Source organism: Leucopleurus acutus (assembly GCF_964270905.1).
Source record: "Leucopleurus acutus genome assembly, chromosome: 3".
Classification (NCBI taxonomy): Eukaryota; Metazoa; Chordata; class Mammalia; order Artiodactyla; family Delphinidae; genus Leucopleurus; species Leucopleurus acutus.
Window position 1 is genome coordinate 117,177,286 of NC_139145.1, and position 14,853 is coordinate 117,192,138.

The 14,853-nt window shown below is 39.3% G+C and overlaps 2 protein-coding genes across 2 annotated transcripts in view; one reads left to right on the forward strand and one right to left on the reverse strand.

Moving 5' to 3' along the window:
• Positions 1-3,926, reverse strand: part of HMGCR (3-hydroxy-3-methylglutaryl-CoA reductase) — a 53,576-nt gene extending 49,650 nt beyond the window's left edge. Inside the window, exon 1 of the mRNA XM_082836159.1 lies at positions 3,843-3,926. The gene's annotated coding sequence lies outside the window, so the exon portion shown is untranslated. The remainder of the gene's footprint in view (positions 1-3,842) is intronic.
• Positions 3,927-4,154: 228 nt separating this feature from the next.
• The window catches only part of ANKRD31 (ankyrin repeat domain 31), a gene marked incomplete at its 3' end in the record, with an annotated part of 129,924 nt that continues 119,225 nt past the window's right edge, over positions 4,155-14,853 (forward strand). Inside the window, exons 1-2 of the mRNA XM_082836379.1 lie at positions 4,155-4,660; positions 13,157-13,230. Of these exons, the coding sequence (XP_082692505.1) occupies positions 4,506-4,660; positions 13,157-13,230 (229 nt within the window). The 5' untranslated portion in view covers positions 4,155-4,505. The remainder of the gene's footprint in view (positions 4,661-13,156; positions 13,231-14,853) is intronic.

Sequence of the window (14,853 nt, forward strand, 5' to 3'; positions counted from 1 at the left end):
TGATTTTAGAGATCACACAGAATAGCAACGTCTTGTAGGCATCCTGGGGCAATGGGTCAGGGAGGGTTGTTATAAGTTACCACTAGGCATGCCTAGTCCTCTGATTCTCATTTTTGAAATGCCGAGTTTTTGCAATCAACCTTTGCTGATTTTATGGGCTTCATTGTAATATATCTTTTTGTCAATCACCAGAATAACACATGCTATTAATTATTCTTCAGAGGGTTTTTTAAAATGAAATATTAATTGCTTATTAGGCTATTACCTTAAATTTCATAGTACTTTTAACTTTTTGAATTATTTTCATATCTATTTTATATATGCTATTTTAAAGTAAAATTGAGCTTCTATATTAAATTCTGCACTAAGAAAGGACATAGCCTGTAGGAGTTGGGTCAGCATATTCCTACACAAGTGAATCAACTATAACGATGACTGCAAAACAAATTTAGGTATTGAACCAACACCTAATCCTGTGTAAACCTGTCTCTGTGTTTTCCCACATTTTGCAGTTTTTGAGAAAGGGTCTCACATATACTGATTTTTCGGATTACATGCATATTCTCATTCATTTCTAAATTCACAAAATAGTTCTTATTTGTGCTAAAGACCATGCAAATAATTTGGGTTGATGGATGGCAATCTTTTTTTTTTTAATCCAAATCTTTGAGAAAATGAATGTTATTTTTGGAAAATGCATTTTAAAATATTCATCATAAAATACTCAGTGAAGTACTTTATATACCTTTATTTTGGGGGGAAATAAAGTAATAAGGTGAAAAGTGGGTTTACTCTCTTAGATATTCATGTTGTGTTATACTTATGATCAAGCAAATCTTCCATGAAAGTCTCATCTCTTACAGTTCTGGGATCTAAAGTAACCTGGATAGAATGGAAATGCTATGAAGCTATATAGGCAGGAAAAAATTTAAATTATAAAAGCCAAATATATTGTGTAACCACAAAAATCCTGAGACTTCTTTTTCAAAATCCACACTTCCAAACAAGTCTCATTATAGTACACCTTGTACATACTCCACTTCCTGCTTAGTGCCTGAGTCCTCATCTCACACCACTCTCCTCTGACTCCCCAGCTTCTGGCACACAAGCCTCCTGGGATGTCTCAGGGCCTGTGCACTTATGTTCATTCTTCAAATGTCACCTCTTCAGAGAGGTGATCTCTGACCACGTTCTCTAATCGGCAGCCTCTTTATTTCTCTCAGGCACACATCACTCTCTGAATTATCTCATTTATTTATGTACTTGTTTGTTGTCTGCTTCATCCATTGGAAGGCGAGGCCAGTAAGGGAAGGGCCCTAATTCCCAGCCCTCCTTCAGGGCACTGAGCCTCACGAGCATTTGTGGTACAGCATATATGCTATTGGTATGAGTTTGGAATTTTCCTTCCTAATGAAAATCTGAGGTGGCAAAGCTGGCCTTCTACTTCTAATTCACCTTTAAAACAAGTAAAGAATTCCCAAATAGAACTTTTTCTCGAAAGACTTAAAGCCTAAATGGAAATCAAGCAATGAAAATTTAATTATAGTTCTGAAGGATTACTTGGTTTCATTTTATAAATTTACTATACAATATTATTCCTCAAAGATTCAAATTTTGATATAATCTAACTTAACTGTATTCTGCCTCATATTCTTTAATTTTTTACAGATATTTGTTGGTTTAAAAAGAATATAATGCTCTTCTCAAGGTTTTCTGACTAATTCACTATGTGTTAGTATTTATATTAACAAGCAATCAATTTTCCTTTTTAACTACTTGAATTTCTCCCCTATTCTTAGGACTCTTTAAATCTAAAAGAGTTCCCATTCTCTCTTTTTTTACCCCATGATATTAAATTGTTGAAAGAAACCAGGTCATTTGTCCTATTGAATTTCCCACATTCTAGATTTGGTTAATTTTATCTTCCTGGTGTTAACACATTTCTCTGCTTTTCCACCTTCCCCCCTCATATAAATAACTGATAGTTAGATCTAGAGTCTTGATTAGATTCAGGTTTTTAACTTTTGTGGGGGCTTAGAATACTTCATAGGTAGCACCATTTATTCCTATTGTATCATGCCTGGAGGAGCATATTTGGTTATCTCACTATTAGTGATATGTTAAGATTATCAGTGGATGTAATGTTGTCAGCCTGATCTACCTGTTACAAAATTCCCCATCAGCCTTTCACCTGGGAATTTAGGACTGTTTTAAACATGGAGGATATATAGGTGGAGAGGTGTAAAAAACACAAAGAGGTCTAGTTCTTTGCATATTTATTACTGTTCTGCCTCGTTTATAGAGTTGAGGTGAGGAATATTCAAATAAGTTTATTTTTTGTATATTAACTGTAGGTTGTTTTATTTTTATTGAAGTATAGTTGATTTATAATATTGTGTTAGTTTCAGGTGTACAGCAGAGTGATTCAGTTATACATATATATATATGTTTTTCAGGTTCTTTTCCATTGTAGGTTATTACAGGATATTGAATATAGTTCCTCGTGCTATACAGTAAATCCTTGTTGTTTATCTATTTTATATATCATAGTGTGTATCTGTTAATCCTATAATCCTAATTTACCCCCCCTTCCCCTTTGGTAACCGTAAGTTTGTTTTCTATGTCTATGAGTCTGTTTCTGTTTTGTAAATAAATTCATTTGTATTATTTTTCCACATATAAGTGATATATAATTTTTGTCTTTCTCTGTCTGACTTACTTCACTTAGTGGGATATTTTTTAGGTCTATCCATGATGCTGCAAACGGCAATACTTCAGTCTTTATGACTGAGTAACATTCCATCGTATATATATACACCACATCTTTATCCATTTATCTGTGGATGGACACTTCAGTTGCTTCCATGTCTTGGCTATTATAAATAGTGCTGCTATGAACATTGGGGTACATGACTCTTTTTAAATTAGAGTTTTTGTCTTTTCCAGATATATGCCCAGGAGTGGGACTGCTGGATCATATGGTAGCTCTAGTTTTAGTTTTTTAAGGAACCTTCACACTGTTTCCCATAGTGGCTGCACCAATTTACATTCCCATCAACAGTTGTAGGAGGGTTTCCTTTTCTCCACACCCAGAATCAAGTAAGTTTAAAAGACAACCACGAACCAAGTGTTTTAAACAGCAGTGGCTTAACTATGGTCTAAATAGTAAAGTGCACAGGGAACTCTGCTCAATACTCTGTAATAACATAAATGGGAAAAGAATTTGAAAAAGAACAGATACATGCATATGTATAACTGAATCACTTTGCTGTACACCTGAAAGTAACATTGTTAATCAACTCTACTCCAATACAAAATAAAAATTTTGAAAAGTAGTAAAATAATAATAAGTATGGCAAAGCCACTCCATGTACTGAAAAGGACAGTAAATTGAGGAGTCAGAAAACCCTAGTTTCTTTCATTTATTTGACAAACCATTAAAGACCCAATATGTGCTTGGACCCTGTAGATTCCGAAGTGAGTACTAAAAACTTGCTATGCAGAAAGGGTGTGTCTTATTGGAATCTTCCTCTCACTTGGGAGGTGGAGCTCACTTGGCTTTGTTTCGAATGAGTCTGAATTAAAAACTTGCAAAGAGACTGAAATCAAATATATAAGAATGTAGTCATTTCATTTAAAAATAATAATTGGTTACTGTGGGAGGCTGCTAGGCACCAATATTATTATAAAAAGTAATAAAGGGAAAATACAAGGCATTTAACCTGCCTTTCCAACACAATCTGTATTCTAGCATAACCAAAGAGTTGAGGAAAAAACAGAAATATAAAACAAACCAGTTGGATCATCTAAAAACTTCTGATTAACATTTTTGTTTTGCTTACCTCAGGGGGACTCTTGGGGAAGGGATGTCAAAGGGATTAAGGAGAAAGGCAGCACTTGAAGGACTCAAAAACACTCTTCGGGGCTAAGACCACATTCTGGCTTCAGAAAAGTCTAGCAGAGCTGACAGTTCTTTCCGGGTCTGCGTCTCACAAGCCCGAAATGAGCTGCACGGCACGTGACCCAGCTCTCCCTCGCTGCCGGTATAGCGTTAGGCGGGCTCGGCCTCCAGTCTGTCCGGTGCAACGCTTCCTTTCCGATCCCCGCGGCCGCAGCTCTAGACGACCCCCCGCGCCACCGCCCAGCCACAAAGCAAAAGTGCGGAAGGCGGGTATGGTAGCCGGCCACGCCCCAGACCGCCGGGAAACCCGGGGCCCGCGGGCGCGCGCCCGGCCACTTCGGGCCACTTCCGGCCACGGGAGCGGGGGGTGACGGGTCGACGTACGGCGCGAGGGTCAGACGAGCGGCGCGCGGCTCCCCCTGCCGGCGGCGTGGGGTCAGGCCTCCGCGCTCGCCCGCCTTCCCCACGACGCCCTCCGACCCCGCGGTGTGTGCTCGCGTGGCCCACCGGGCTCCCGCCACCAGTTTTGTTCTGAATTTACAATTTCTCCTGGCCCTCAGAGCAAATTAAAATTTTTTTAATTTTTTTTTTATTTTTTGGGGGAATGGAGGAGTTAGAGAAAGAGGATAAAAAAGACTTGGAGTGTGAGGCGGAGATGGAGGAAGGTGCCCAGGCCCCAAACTGGGACAGTGATGAAACGGTGATCGAGGCATCGGTGACGGAGAGCGACCAGGAAGAAGAGGAGTTGCCCTGGAGAAGGTGACCGCCGTTGGGCCTGGGTTCTGGCGGCGGGTGGCCCTCTGAGGGTTGAGGAGAAATTGTTACCAGCCGAACGTCTGCGTGCGGGCGGGAGTAGGGCCTCATGGGGCAGCTGGGCCTGAGCTCCGAATTTCGTATAGAAAGAAGACCGCAACTGCCCCCCAGCCCTTCCCCAACTTAGGACCGAATGAGCTCTATAGCAGGTGGCTTTCTGACATTTTTAAAAAGCCTTCTTTCTTAGCCTGGGGCTTTTTTTGCGTAGGCAAAACAGTCTTGGGTCTAAACTCCTCAAGTGCATTTTGCTTCCAGCGACTCGTAGCTCAGGTCCAGGAGACGGTTAGTATACTTTCTCTCAGGAAGAGAATGTGTGACGGGGGAAATGGTTACTACCAAACTGGAAACGGATAGTTTTATAAGAATCAAGGGAAGATGGTAGTTCCGTTCATCAAAACATATCTAGTTCCCTGTGCTGGACACAGGGAGAAGATAAAAGAGATGAGGCCACTGACTCTGAGAAACCTACAGGCCAGGAAAGACGTAAACAGATGATTTCAATGTAATGTGGGAAGTCAGGGTAGGAAGGATGCCCAGGCTGGTTTAGGAGCCCAGAGGGATGCTTACCTCAACCTAGGTGGTCATCAGAGTTTGCCAGGGTTGACTTCTGGGTAGAGTCTTGAAGGTGGGTCAGAATTTGTCAGATGAAGGAGAGGAGGTTTTCAGGCCAAGGAGGTTTTCATGCAGTTGCATGCACGGGTAAAGGTGTAGTGGTGGGACATAGCATTGTGTTATGTGTGTTGGAATGTGCAATCAGTTGGGTGTTACTGAAGTGTTAAATGGGGAGATGGGTGTAGTGAAAGATGAGCCTGGAGAGAAAGGTACAGTAAGGTCACGTGAGGCCTCTTATAGCCTGTGTGTGTCCTGGTAGGGAGCTTGTAAGATGTTAAGTGGAGGAGCAACATAATCAGATTTTCATTCACTCAGGCATGCCCTAGACTAGGGCTTTGCAAATTTTTTTTTTTTTTTTGCGGTACGCGGGCCTCTCACTGCTGTGGCCTCTCCCGTTGCGGAGCACAGGCTCTGGACGCGCAGGCTCAGCGGCCATGGCTCACGGGCCCAGCCGCTCCGCGGCATGTGGGATCTTCCTGGACCGGGGCTCGAACCCGTGTCCCCTGCATCGGCAGGCGGACTCTCAACCACTGCGCCACCAGGGAAGCCTGGGCTTTGCAAATTTTAATGAAAGGTATGAATTTCTTATAAATCACTTCAGAATCCTGTTACAAGGTGGATTCCAACTCAGGAGTTCTAGGCTGGAGTTTGAGATTCTGCATTTCTAGCAAGCGTCCAGGTTAAAGTTGGTACTATTAGATCGGGGATCACCTTTTGCAAAGCAAGGCTATAGGGGTTAGCTTTGGGATCAAAGTAGTAACACACTGGGATGATGAGAGCTCAACTAGGCAGAAACAGTGGGAATAGAGGGAAAAGGACAAATCTGAGAAGCCTTTAGAAAGTAAATTTAGCTGCAGATGGTGATTGATGAGATATGGAGGATGAGGGCAGGGCAGCAGTAAAGGATGATATCCAGATTTTTGGCTCTTTTATATACAGAAACAGTAATATTTGCTCTTATTGGTGTACAGGGACCATTTTGACTGGTACCTGGAGTCTTATAACAACCACTACACTCAAGATCCGGAACAGTTCTGTTGTGCCAAAAAAACAAAAAAAACTCCTTCGGGCTGCCCTGTCCCTTGTAGTCAAGCCCCTCCCTCCCCATTTAAATCACTATTTCCATTTGTGTGATATATCATCTTTTTTAATCTGTCTGCTTTCATTTTCCTCACTGTCTTTCATTTTCAGCAGTTTGATTATGATGTTTCTGGTAATGATTTTATTTGTGTTTTTCCTGTTTGGGGTTCACTGCTTCTCGAATCTATAAACATATCTTTCACCAAACTTCGGAAGTTTTCTGTCATGATATCTTCATATATATTTTTATGTACCAATCTTTTTATCGTCTCTTTCTGGAGTTTTTGTTGTTGTTGTTGTTTGTTTTTTTGTGGTACGCGGGCCTCTCACTGTTGTAGCCTCTCCCATTGCGGAGCACAGGCTCCGGACGCGCAGGCTCAGCGGCCATGGCTCATGGGCCCAGCCGCTCTGCGGCATGTGGGATCTTCCCGGACCGGGGCATGAACCTGCATCCCCTGCATCGGCAGGTGGACTCTCAACCACTGCGCCACCAGGGAAGCCCTCTTTCTGGGGTTTTAAATGACACGAATGGTAGACCTTTTGATAGTCTCCAGATCCTTGAGGCTCTAATAATTTTTTTTGATTTTTTCTCTCTTAGTTCTTCAGACTGTATAATTTCTATTGCTTTATCTTAAGATTCACTTAGTTTTTCCTGTCTCATCTCCATTCTGTTGTTGAGACCATCCAGTGAATTTTTAATTTCAGATATTATAATTATATCTCCTAAAATTTCCATCAGATTCTCTTTTACAGTTTTTATTTCTCTGCTGAGAACTTCATTGTTTTCATCCATTGATAAATGTTCACCTTTATGTAATAGAGAATTATTATAATAGCTGCTTTAAGGTCTTTGTCTTGTAATTCCAGCATCTGGGCTTGGGAGGTTGGGGCATTGGCATCTGTTATTTTTTCTCTCAAGAATTAGTCAGATTTTCCTTTTCTTTGCACGTTGAGTAATTCTGGATTATATCCTGTATATTTTGAATGTTATGTTTTGGACTCTTGTTCCTGTTAAAATCCTCTAGAGGGAGTTGATTTTTGTTTGTTTTAACAGGCAGTCAATCTGATTAGGTTCTGACTGCATGTTCTGTTTTGCCTTCTGTGGGTGGTGACATCAGTCCAATTTTCAAAGCCTTTACTATTTGAGTAAAGCCTTTACTTTACTGTTTGAGTCTGTCTGACTCATGTACCACTCAGGGATTAATCTGGAATTTGGACAGTAGTTAATATCATAGTTCAGTTCTCTAAGCCTTTGTTACACTTTTCTGAATCTGCTCTGCATGTGGACAGCTCAGGGTTGAGTCTCACACTTATGTTGGATCATATACAGAAGTAGGTGATTCCCCTTCCTGCTCTCTTTTCTCCAGGATTCTCATGCACCCTTCCCTCCCCATGCCCACATGTTGATTCGTTTGACCAGAAAGATGGATTTCTTTCAGTGTTAGCCTTCTCGCTGTAGAGTAGTTCCCTGCAGTTGGGGCCACCTTCAGGGCAAAGTGAAAGAAAAAGAGAAGAAAATAAAAGAGGTTCTTTTCATACTCTTGGGAGTATGGTTCCTCTAGTAGGAGAGAGACAGGTTTTCTCTTAAGTTTTAAGGGCCCAAGCTACCATGATTGGTAGCAGTATAGCTCTGAAGCTAAAGAGAGAAAACAAGAAAACTCAGGCACATTCCCCCCACACCTTCCGGCATTCAGGGATCCCTTTCCCTAGTTCTCTGGATAAAGGTAGGAGAGGTTTCTTCTGGAGTTTTTCCTGTCTGTGTCCACTGTACACTTATAGGTTTAGGCCTAGGATCAAAACTGGAGACAAGAAAAAGAAAAAAAGAGCAAAAAACAAAACAAAAAAACCAAGCAAACCATGAGACTCACCTACTCCAGAGTTGTTATTTAGATTTCAATTTCAGTCCCCAGTTTACCTGCTATTATTTACTTTTCAGATTGCTCAGGTAGCTGTTAAAAAAAAATTCTACCAGAGTTTTTATTTTTATTTTTTTTATAGATGGCACTGTCTTCTTTTTTTTTAATATTTATTTATTTATTTATTTATTTGGTAGCACTGGGTCTTAGTTGCAGCAGGCAGGCTCCTCTAGTTGCGGCTCGCGGGCTCCTTTATTTGTGGCACATGGGCTCCTTAGTTGTGGCAGGTGAGCTGCTTAGTGGCAGGTGGGCTCCTTAGTTGAAGCTCACTGGCTCCTTAGTTGCAGCACAGGGCTCCTTAGTTGTGGCATGCATGTGGGATCTAGTTCCCTGACCAGGGATCAAACCCGGGCCCCCTGCATTGGGAGCATGGAGTCTTAACCCCTGCGTCACCAGGGAAGTCCCATCTACCAGAGTTTTTAGTTGTAATGAGTGGAGAACTAGGCTATAGATGGCTTACTCTATCTTGACTGACCAATCTTTTTTTCCCCCCTAATTCATTTTTAAATGCTTCTCTGCAGTGCCATAGAAACATCATTCTTTCAGATCTCATAGCTCAAGGTTAAAAATTAGTTTTCTTTTTATTGGTATGGAAATACAAAGTCTAAGCATTGCTGGAGCTGAATACCATTGCTTCCCTCCCACCCATCTTCTTTGCTTACTTACATGCAGTTTATTCTGTTTTTCATGCACAAGCTCTCTACTTTGACTGGAATGAGGAGCACAGGTCCTAGTAGAGCAGAGACGCCCAACAGGCAAAATGTTATACATAAATAATCCTTAAATGTTGCAGCTATTAAGGTGCTTTTGCTAAGATCTGAGAAGGGGTTTGATGACCACTGGGATTAGATAAAGCAAGGCTTTCAAAGAATGAGGATGCCAGGTGTTAACTGTGCCTGAAAAGTACTCTGAGGACCTGGACTTGGTCCTAGCCCTCTTGAAACTGTAAAATGCATCCAGTCCCTTTTTTGGCTTGGTAAGTGTTGCTACTAATCTGTAAGATTTTAAGTTGCTGATTAGTGAGGTTTTGTTTGCTTGTGATTTGTTTACTAAGAGGCAGGATTCATTTTTCTTATATGTGCCCTGGGAACCTTTTACCAATCCTTAATTTCTGTCCCAGCCTCCCGTAAATGTGAACTGCTCAATAACATTAAGGGGTATACTGCAAACTAATCCTGTTCAATACATTTAAACAGAACCACCTTATAAGATAGTTCATTATTACCTGGATTTAGGTATATGTTCAGGTCAAATCATGTCCTCTGAACATTATAAGTGCATATAGTAAAAGGCTAATTGAACATAATTACCCTGCAAAATGAGTGTTAATTCTTTCCCTTAAGATAGGCTAGCACTATTTTCATGTGAATTGTCTAGATGGAAAATACCTGTTTTAAAGGATACAGTTGCAGAAGGGAAAAATAGCAAAATACAGGAGACAAAGAATTAATAATCACATTAAATTAGCTAAAGAAAGCAACATTTTTGGTCAGGATATATGGCAAATAGGGGCTCTTCCAATGATTAAAACAGAATGGTGCCAAGTACTATTCTTAAAACTGTTAAATGGAGAGAAGAGAAGAGACAGAGCAAGATTAGCTTCCGTAGAGGGCATCAGTCCCGCATGGCCAGCAGTCACTCTCTGCAGCTGATGCAGGGCCATTGGCCTGCCCACACCCCTCTTGTGCCACAGAACGAAGGACTTCATCCTCTCCCCACAGAGGATAGACAGAGCAGTGGGGTTGGCCAGGTACCATATGACACACACGTTTAAACAGAACGAAGGAGTACACACTGTGTCTAAACAGGGAAAGGGATTCCCATATAAGGTGGTAAGTCTAGTACAGGCTGGGAGGACTCTTATCTTTTAGTAAGAAGGTGTTCCAGACCCAAGGCCTAGCAGGGGTTGAAAGACTGTATGCACAAGACTGCCTTTCTCAGCACATTCTTTGTTATCTCCTGTAGGAAGTACACACAGTGCCTCCCCAGACTGAACTCGAATCAGATCAAACCTCTATATATAATAACCAGTTTACAGGAACTATACAGGACAGAGGAACATGTTAAATGACATGCAGTCTTCAAATCCAAAATGTGGGAAACTCTATAGGAAAAACAACTCAGTTTCTTCAACAAATAAATTGTAAGGGGCAGGGAAGGGGATAACTTATAGATTTTAAAAGAGACTTAAGAGACATACAACCAAATGCAATGTGTGCATCTTGTTTGGAGCCTGATATGAACAAAACAACTGTAAAAAGAGACAGGGAAATCTGACTACAATCTGTTTATTAGTTTACATTGCTGTGTAACAGCTTACTCCAAAACTTACTAGCATCTTAAAACAATACACATACTGTGTAGTTTCTGTGGTTCAGAAATCTAGGAGTGGCTTAACTGAATCATCAGCTTCAAGGACTCAGAAGGCTGCATTTATCTCAAGGCTTCATGAGAAAGATCTTCTTCCCAAATGGTGGCTGTAAGATTCAGTTCCTTCTCTGGCTATTGAACTGAGTCCTTAGTTCCTCTCTGACTGTTGACTGGGGGCCTCCCTTAGTTTCTTGCTACATAGGCTTCTGCAAATGGCTTTCACAACATGGCAAGCTGGCTTCCATGAGAGGGAAGAAGCAAGAGAATAAGAGAGTAAGATGGAAGCCACTATCTTTTTGTAACCTAATCTCAGAAGGAACATCTCAACCTATTTGCTGTATTTTGTTTGTTAGAAGAGTCACTGGATCCAGTCCGTACTCAAGGATAAGTACCATATACAAGGGCATAAATACTGGGAGCCATTATAGAGGCTGCTTACTACAGACTGTAAATTTAATAATATTAAGGAGTTATTGACTTCTTTTTAGGTATGAAATTTTGGCTCTTTTTTTAAAGGTGTGATTATTACGGTTACGTTTGAAGAGCCTTATCTTTTAAAGTTGAATACTGAAATATTTCCAGATGAAGTGGAATAAGATGTCCAGGATTTGCTTTAAAAATAGTCCAGTGGGAGACTTGCAGGGGGTAGAGAGGATGGCAGAGGGATCATAGAGGACGCAAGATTGGCTGTGTACTGATAATTGTTGCACCTAGACGATGAGTATACTGTTGTCTGTATTACTTGTTGATGTTTGTAATTTTCCATAAAAAAAGTAAAAAGCAAAATGAATAAGAAAATAAACCAAAAAAGCCCTAGTTCCAAATCATATATTTATGCCTTAGTACATTGTTACATTCTTGGATTCTGGCAAGATTTTAAAACATTTTTTTTATTGTGGTAAGATATATATAACATAAATTTAGCATTTTAACCATTTTTAAGTGTATAATTCAATAGCATTAAGTATATTCACATTGTTGTACAACCATCACTACTAGTTATCTCCAGAATTTTTTCATCTTCCCAGGCTGACACTCTGTGTACCCTTTAAATAATAGCTCCTCATTCTTTTATGCCATCAGCCTCTGGCAACTACCATTCTACTTTCTATGAATCTGACTCCTCTAGATACCTCATGTAAATGGAATTATACCATTTTTGTTCTTTGTGTCTGGCTTATTTCACTTAGTATGATGTCTCTAAGGTCTATCCATGTTGTAGCATGTATCAGTAGTTCCTTCCTTTTTAAGGCTGAAAAATATTCCACTGTATGTCTGTACATATTTTGTTTATCCACTCATCTGTCGATGGATACTTGTCAATTCCACCTTTTAGCTATTGTGAATAATGTTTCTATGAACATGGGTGTACAAGTTAGGTCCCTGCTTTCAGTTATTTTGTGTACATACCCAGAAATGGAATTAATGGATCAAATGGTAGTTCTATGTCTAATTTTTGAGGAACCACCAAACTTTTTCACAGTGGCTGTACCATTTTACATTCCCAGTAGAAAGTACAAGAATTCCAGTTTCTCTATATCCTTGCCACACTTGTTATTTTCTGTTTTTTGGTTGGTGTGAAGTGGTACCTCATTGTGGTTTGATTTACATTTCCCTAATGTTTAGTATTGTTGAGCATCTTTTCATGTACTTACTGGCTATTTGTATATTCTCTTTGGAGAAATGTCTATTCAAGTCCTTTGCCTGTTTTTTCATTCTGTAAAGGTTTTTTAAGCAGAAGAAATAAATACTTAGGTCTGCCTAGTAGCATACTCACTGTGCTATATCATTGCTATTTGTATCCCTCACCAGATTTGAAGCTTCTTGAGAATAAGGACTGTCTTCTCTCTTTACCTTGGTGCTGCCAAGAGCATAGTAAGAAGTGAATCCAAAAGTTAAAGTTCTGTAATTGTATGTTCTGAAAATATACACTCAGATTTAACCCTGGGATTTTAATCTGAAATTCTTTGTGGTATAGAGAAAGGTGAAGGAAAAAACCCAACAGCACTGGTCCTTCAAATAATCTCATTTCACTTCTGTTCAAAAACTATATTGATATTTGTCCCTTACTCCAAAATATATAAAAATAGCAGAATATTTATTAAAATGAACATGACCACATGAATATGTCTTTATTTTTCATCTTGGATAAGTTTTAAATTAAAGGCTACATTTCTGGAAAAAAATTTTGATATAGAATATTAATAGTGGTATAACTAAGAATTTTAACAAGTTATAATTTTTGAGTAGTTTACATTGCACCATGTTAAAAGTTTATCCACTTAATCATTTTGCAGTTTATGCAATATATCATCATATTATACACCTTAAACTTGCACAGTGTTGTATGTCAATTATATCTCGATAAAGCTGGAAAAAATTTTCTAAAAGATGACAGTTGATTTGTTAGTCTTTGTTTAGAAAACATCATAACATCTGTACCTTCTTTTCTTATGTTTGAAAGGTTGATTTTTAAGGAAGACACATCTCTTAGATCTGAGTTCAGTCTCCATCCTGGTATAAGTAGAACATGCAAAGGTGAGAAATAATTCTTTTCTCTAAGTAGTTCCTTTAATTTTCCAAATATTATTATTCCATTAACTTCTCCTTTTATATTTAGTCTTATTCTTTAACTCTTTACACGGAGTTAGTTTCTTACAGGCATCTGTAATAGACCTTAAAATCTGTTATTTTATAAGGATAGCAATGGGGTTTGTAACTTCTGGAAGATGTTTAAGACTTTTAGAGAGGGCTACTGAGTTGTGGAAGTGGCACTCGAATAGCAATTCTCCACCCCAGAATTTCCTGCTTAACCCTGAACTTTCCTATTTGCAAAAGTAGATAATACTTTATAATAATCAGTCTGATTCTTTCTGACTAAAATTAAGGTACAAATATCCTTGGTATATATATTTTTAAAAAGAGCCTTTCACTTACAAATTCTCCAAACCTCCTAAGTCCACTTCTAGATCAATTTAAGCACTTCTGGAAAAATCTATCACTAATTGTTACAGTTCAAAAAGATCAATTCTGCAGTAGCTGTTCAAACTGTAGGTTATTTCCTTTTATGATTTCTTCCTGTGAGCCATTTTTTATTGGAGGATGTCTGGAAATAGGTGTAGAATGGAAGGAAAATCTCCTAAACATCATGAAAACCTTCTTGTGTGTATACACTTGTCCCTTGGTATCGATGGAGGATTGATTCCAGGAACCCCTGTATACACCCAGATCCTCAGATTCTCAAGTCCCATAGTTGGCCCTCCCTATCTGTGGATTGCACATCCACAAATTCCACCAGCCGCAGATTGTAAGCATAGTACACGATATGGTCTGCGGTTGGTGGAATCTGTGGACGCCATACCCATGGATATGGAGGGCCAAATATATGTCTATGAAAAAAAAATCCTTGTTTAAGTGGACCTGCGTAGTTCAAGCCCACTGTAGTTCACAAAGTCTTCACTGTACTTCCTCTCACCTGATACCCCAGCGGCAAATTACAGCTTCTTCTTGGAGTAGTTTTTCCTACATGTAATTGGAAGGGATAGTGTGTAATATTGGTCTCCAGAATGTGTTCTTATGATATATAAAATGACACTAGGAAGAAGTTAGAGATCTGTTTCAATATTCCAACCAAGTTTTTTCCCTTCCCTTCCCTTCCCTTCCCTTCCCTTCACTTCCCCAAATGGATAGACCTTAATTATTTTTGCCAATTTTTAAAAGTATAAAATATTTTTTAAATGTAAAATTATATAATGCAGAAAGTGAAAGATCCCATCCCCTTCTCTTCCCTGTAATTCCACTCCCAACAATTGGCAGTGTTTAGTATTTGTGTTTCTTTCCAGACTTTTGCATACCAATATATATATCTTTTTTCATAATTAGTATTGTACTACATGTATTATTTCTTTGTTATATTGATCTGCCTCAGCCTGTTAAATTGCTGCTTTTATTCCATTGTATGAATGTACCATTTAATGATTTGATTATGTTTGATGTTTCTCAGTATTATATCTTTGCCTACTTTTCTGATTATTTCCTTAGAGTAACTAGCTAAAGTTAGATTTGCTTTAAAGGATGAGCACATGTCAGACCTTGACATATATTGCCCCCTAAAATAGATGACTTTTTCCCTCTAGATCCAACACAGGACATGTGCAATCT